This window comes from Symsagittifera roscoffensis, chromosome 6 (assembly GCF_963678635.1).
Source record: "Symsagittifera roscoffensis chromosome 6, txSymRosc1.1, whole genome shotgun sequence".
Classification (NCBI taxonomy): Eukaryota; Metazoa; Xenacoelomorpha; order Acoela; family Convolutidae; genus Symsagittifera; species Symsagittifera roscoffensis.
The window spans coordinates 44,696,429-44,702,428 of NC_087067.1; the positions used below are offsets into that span (position 1 = coordinate 44,696,429).

The 6,000-nt window shown below is 33.5% G+C and overlaps 1 protein-coding gene across 1 annotated transcript in view; it reads left to right on the forward strand.

Annotated features, from left to right (window-relative positions):
- The window catches only part of LOC134848770 (titin-like), a 47,472-nt gene that overhangs the window by 18,258 nt on the left and 23,214 nt on the right, over nucleotides 1-6,000 (forward strand). Inside the window, exons 4-6 of the mRNA XM_063866281.1 lie at nucleotides 2,345-2,486; nucleotides 2,841-2,950; nucleotides 4,602-4,854. Coding sequence (XP_063722351.1) covers nucleotides 2,345-2,486; nucleotides 2,841-2,950; nucleotides 4,602-4,854 — 505 coding nt within the window. The remainder of the gene's footprint in view (nucleotides 1-2,344; nucleotides 2,487-2,840; nucleotides 2,951-4,601; nucleotides 4,855-6,000) is intronic.

Genomic DNA, 6,000 nt, shown 5'->3' on the forward strand with positions numbered 1-6,000 from the left:
ATGAAAAAAATAAATGCAAGGAAAAAAAGCAGAATTTGAAATTTTTTTGATGAAATCATCCCCTCACACGCCATATAAAGTACAAAAGAATAAATTTCGCTCTTTTTAACAAATCATTTATGGTAAATAAGCTTCTTTCAACTAATTTGGAAAGATTTTTAAGACTCGATAAGACTCAGCTTACGCGTTAATATCGCGAAATATATTACGCGTTAATTGATCTAAATGGCAATTTTTAAGCCCTCATAACTTTACAAAAAATGATCACAGATGAAATGTTTTTTTTTCAACTTTAATTTCAAGACAATAATATCTTTGGAATGATATAAAAAATTTCCGTCAAAAATGGCTAGTGAAAAAGTCGAAATTTGTCTGGAGAAAAAAAACCATCCCGAGCCCAAATATTCCGTTACTTTTGTTACGAGAGTCGGAACAAAAAGAATTAAGAAAATTTGACGTAAAGCTACAATCCGTTAGAAACAACATTTGATCAATGAGGGAGAAAAGACAATTCGTTCTTTTTTTCGACAACTCGAAACCAGCGACATTTCATAGCAGCACAATGAGCGGCAAGCACTATTTCACTTGCACTATACCTCTCGTGACGAATGCAAACGAAGCTGAGCAAGCAATCGCTACTTCCTGATTCTTTCTAACGAATTTTTGCTTGTTAAATGGGTTACAGTCAATGAATTGTCATTTTTTTCTAAACAGTACTAGTTGTTGTTTTCGCCAAATGAGATGATAAACTCTCTACATATCCTTTTGTCAAATCTTTTTTCTTAATACAAGCATTATTCACGGTGAAACGCAAAATGCAAGAAAATTACAGAGAACTTAAGCTAATTGAATGTATTCAAATTTGCTTCAAAAGCATTGATCTGTCAAATTTCGTTTATTTTTTTCGACCGTTTTTTAATCAGAAAGAAGAGTTGTCACTTTTTATTATGCGTTCTTCATTTTTGTAACAATATTTTTCCAAACTTTACATTGGTTGTTGAGCACCATAATGCATACATTATTTTTTAAATGGTGTAAGCTAATCGTACCATACTTTAATGAGTTGAACTACAATGACAAAAAGTTGGATCTTTTTTATAAGTTTCAAAACAATTTGTCGTCTCCATTTTTCCATTTCCAAGTTATTCAATGAAAAAGTAATGTAGTCTGACTTTCCCGCACATTGATTTTTGGTACTCATTTTTCTAACCCCGGTCACTTGGTGTTTGTTTTGGGGGAAATTGTTCACATCTCAATGAACGCTTGTCAAGTACAATTCGAATTACATTTTGTATAATTGGAATGGTTAAATTAGCAAGATATTCATTTTCCCCATACACACGATAAATTTCATTAGGTGTTCATTAGGAAAGATTCTTCTGACTTTGGTTAAGTCTAAGTGTACAACTACCTGTACCTGATCAGAAATCAATTATAATTGTGAAGTTGGGATTTTATGAGTGGAATTGTAATTACATTATTGCAGTCCTATTGAAAAGTGTCTTGCATAGTCCCAACTGACGTAATTGAGATTGGTATTAGATTTCAAAAAGCCCTAGGGGATGGAAACTGCCGCAAAAAGTGGCGGAAATGGACACAGCCAGCTAAAAGTCCTTTTAATCAGCTCTAAGCCAAGACCCCCATTTATCTATTAAAAAATCACCAAGGTTAAAATTATAAAGAAAAATTTGCAGTCTAACACTAAGTGAAAAAACGATTCAAACTAAAATTGATGAGCTCATTCGGTTTAGTGGTAATCTGTTTGATACATCAAAATTTCTCGGTGAGTGTTGAAAAGTCGACGTTCTTAAAATCGCATCGATTGAACAGGGATTGTTGTTTGTAAAAGAACGGCAAATTCCTTAAGTCATTTAATACCTCATGAAAAAAACCACCACAGTACCTAAACTCAGAGCGTAAGTTAGCTTTGTCTGGAAAATTGATCCAAAATAGATTCATTGTTGTATGCATGTGGCATTTGTTATTTGTGCATGTTTCTTTCTGTTTGATACCATGAAGAAGACTATGCATGGATACATGATCTGAACCAACATTTTAGAGATATCAGCATCAAAAAGCTCTGGGGTTTAGCTTTGCAGGTAATTGAAAGGGGTTTTATTGCTGATGTCAAAATTATCAGCGCCACTATAGTTGTATATTATATTTTTTTCCGATCAATATAAACGTTTGCGATATCCTTGCCGAGTGTCATTTATTAGATGCATGGTCGTTTCAAAATCACTTCATACATGTCTTGAACTTTTTTCACGTCGTGTATTTTGTGCGAAAAAAATTGCAAACTTTTTGTGGTATTCACATTTGAACCTTAAACCTTTTTTTTCAGTATCAGTTCAGAAACGTGTCAGAAGGCTCTGGAGTCTGTTCATTCATCATCCGCAATTTCGACCAATCAGACGAGGGCAACTATTCGGTGTCTGTTGAGTACAAACAGAAGCGGACGAAATATGTCTACCTACACATAGTTGGTAAGTTGACATTCAATAACAGGAAGTGTCATTCTTAAGCAAACGTTTTTGGCATATTACAAAATTTACTTCTTTTTGGCATATTACGAAATTTGCAACATGCATATGATTTGACTGCGGTTTACAAACTTGTATTCATAAAAATCGCATTTGGTCAAAGAAATGAAAATTTTTTTGTGCCGTGCGATTATAACTCACCTTTCATGGCTCGAAGCTTAAATATTCTTTTAAATTTTTTTTTGTTTGAACAGAAGGTTTTTAGTTTATTTTTGAAAATTTTAAGTTTAATTCATGCAAACATTCCACATGACAAAAATTTTGAACGGCTGAAAATTTCACATGACAAAATTTCAGATCAATCATATCCGAAGGAGTGTGAGATCACGAGCAACCTGCCCGACAGGATCCGAGAGGACGAAGGAGATGTCACTCTCACGTGCACCTTCTACGAGGCATTTCCATTTGTGAGTATCTATCTAAAAAAATGTTTAAAAAATCGGCGTCCACCCACTGGTGAATTTTTACAAGTTATGTTTTTGTTCACATTATTTGATTGTAACAAAAATTGGCATGTGAAGTAGCTAGCTGGCTTTGAAAATATATTTGGTTTTCAAACATAACCTCGGAAAACTCCTTGTGACGCCAAAAAATGATGAATTGATGCTTATGTGAGGTGTAGGTTGGGAATAGATTTTTTATTTAAACCAACCAGGCTTTTTAATTCAACCAGGTTGTTTTAATTTGAGGTGTAGATGGGCGTTTTTGTTGTCTTTAGACAGCAATTTTAGTCAAGCAAAAAGAATTGAGTATTTTGAAACACTGCTCAGCAGGGCTTTATTTCCTCCCCCCTCCCACCTCACATAAGCATCGATTTCATGGTGTAACGAGTGGTTTTACAAGGTTAGGTATGACGACCAAATATGTTTGTCATGGCCTAATCCGACAATTTGAACAGAAAAATTAAACCAAAAAAATTGCAGGTGGGGAAAAGGAAAAAGAGCCCTCAGCAGTTTCAATGCGAATTAAATATTTGAAATGAAAATCTAAAGGGAAATATTTCTAGTGATCCATGTTAACCTAGTTTCTTATTCACGCGATCAGGGATACTTTGGTTAGTCAAAACTGTCGATTTTCTGGAAGGGATATGGGAAATGAAGGGATGTCTCTCCGTATGGATGCTGCTACTGCCCTCCCTTTTTATCATGGTTTTCACGAAGAACTAAAAATTTTTGGCCATATTTTTTAAAGAAAATATACAGCAAAAAACTGATAACTTAAAAACTGAAAACCAAAACTTAATTTTTATAACCTTAGAGGAATGTGGTAACTACCATTTTAATTAGTTTTGCCCTCATCTGAACATGCAACCACCTTCTGCTAATAGTAAGTAAAGAAAAGGCAATTTGAAACTGTTCTAACAATTTCGTCGTTAATTTTGTGTCTATGATTCGAAACAGTTTGTTTGACTTTTTCAGAACTTTTCGACACCACGCATTTTGTAAATATTCGACACCACGCAGAGGCAATTTAACCTGTTTCAGCGCCGCCGAGAGCTATTAGGTAATCTAGGTACCATTTATCCAGAAAAAAATTATGGATTAAAAAAATAGAAACTTCGAATTTTTATAATTCACTTTTCTTGCATCTTGTTGGTATCTTTTTTAAGGAATATCTTCAGAAAAACAACAAAAAATTTCAGACTTGAAAAAAATATATTTTAATTTCGATTACTTTATTTCAATTAAAACAATATTTTTTTGGGTGTTCGCTGTATGATCCAAAAATTTTCAGACTTGAAATAAAAATATTTGTTTCCATTGCCTTTTTTCAATTATAACGATATTTTTTTCGGGTGTACGCTGTATGATCCACGCTGTTTTTTTTTCTAAAAAGCTCGAAATTTTCTTAGCAAAACAATTTGTTGAAGTAGTCGCAATCAATCAAATAGGTAACTCTTATTTCATGCATTAGGTTGATCTTAGACGGTTTAGGCTCAAATTTAGGCTCCTAAATTTAGGCTCCTAAATTTGCTACTGGTTGGGTTACTTTCTTGCTCTAGTAATTGAAAACAAACTAAGTTAAATGCAAATCAACGTTTTTTTTTTTTAAATTTAGATCACGATGAATAACATCGGCTGGGCTAAAAACGAAATACCTATTCCTAATTACGACAAACTGCCAGAGTCAGACCGACTGGCCAACTCACAGTGGCAAAACACGGAAATGTCGATCAACAAAAACAGAGCACTCAACGCGTTTGATCTCAAACTGTACGAAGTTAACAGACGAGACACCGGAGTTTACAGCTGCTCTACAATTGGAGCATCGGGTCGACCAATCAGATGCGAGTACGAGCTGAAAATATCCTGTAAGTAAAAATCAAGCCTTTTTTGCTGCGATGTAGATAATCAAGTAAAAGCATGTATAATCATATCCTTAAAAACTGCAGATTTATCCTTATGCGAAAAGTATGCTACAAAAATCAAATATATATATATATATATATATATATATATATATATATATATATATATATATATATATCTTAGTACTATTAACAGAACTAAATTGAAGAAAAAACGTTCATGCGTTGTGTACATTCTAAATCAGGCACGAGCTTACAGTATTTAATACTTTTCAGCAAATGGAGTAGTGGAATGATATGACTGCACGGTAGTTAAAAGAGCTGTCGGCGGATCTAAAATTTTCTCGAGAGGCGAGGGTTTTCAAAAACTTTTTGATACGTTGATACTTTTTGATACTTCAAAAAACAGTTTTATTTGAGTAAAACTTAGTGTTTACGGCTTCAACTAAGAGTAAATAAGCTATTATAAGCCTGCTTGCTTGCTTTACTTGCTACTTGCTCGAAGTTAGACGAAAAAGCAAAAATTTCAAACCTGTTTTTCTCTACACTGGGAAGTTTTTCTGACATTTTTCAAATGTCGTTTGGATCATAACTGAAAAGGTGCTAATATAATATATCACTCGATTGATTCTGATGATAATTTGTAGTAGCCGATTTTGTGTGGAAACAAAACAAGAATAACTGGAACACACCCGAGCACAAAGTTCTCCGCCTTTTTCAATTGTCTAAACAAAGATATAATGAAGAAGTTAGCATCAAAAGTAAAAAAAAAACCAAAAAAGTTTCTAAGAAGAACGATTGTCCCACTTGACCAACGAGTATCAAAAATTTAAAACCGACGAAAACATTCATTGAAGGAGCACAGAAATTTGTTTGGAAAAATTATTTTTAACTCACCGTAGGAACCTTACTACTAATATGAAAATATCTCTCATTGAAACTTTTGTTTCGTGGTAAAGCTTTTTGTTTTTGTTCAGATGAACCAAAATGTGACAAGACATCTCACTTTCAGAGATGCTGCTATTGACAGAAAATGAGAACTCATAGAATCAAGTTAAAGTATTTTGTGACTTAGTGTGACAAAGTTGTGGCAAAATAAGAAATTATATATAATTCTCGAACGCACGAAAAGCCTGGAGCAACACGAAA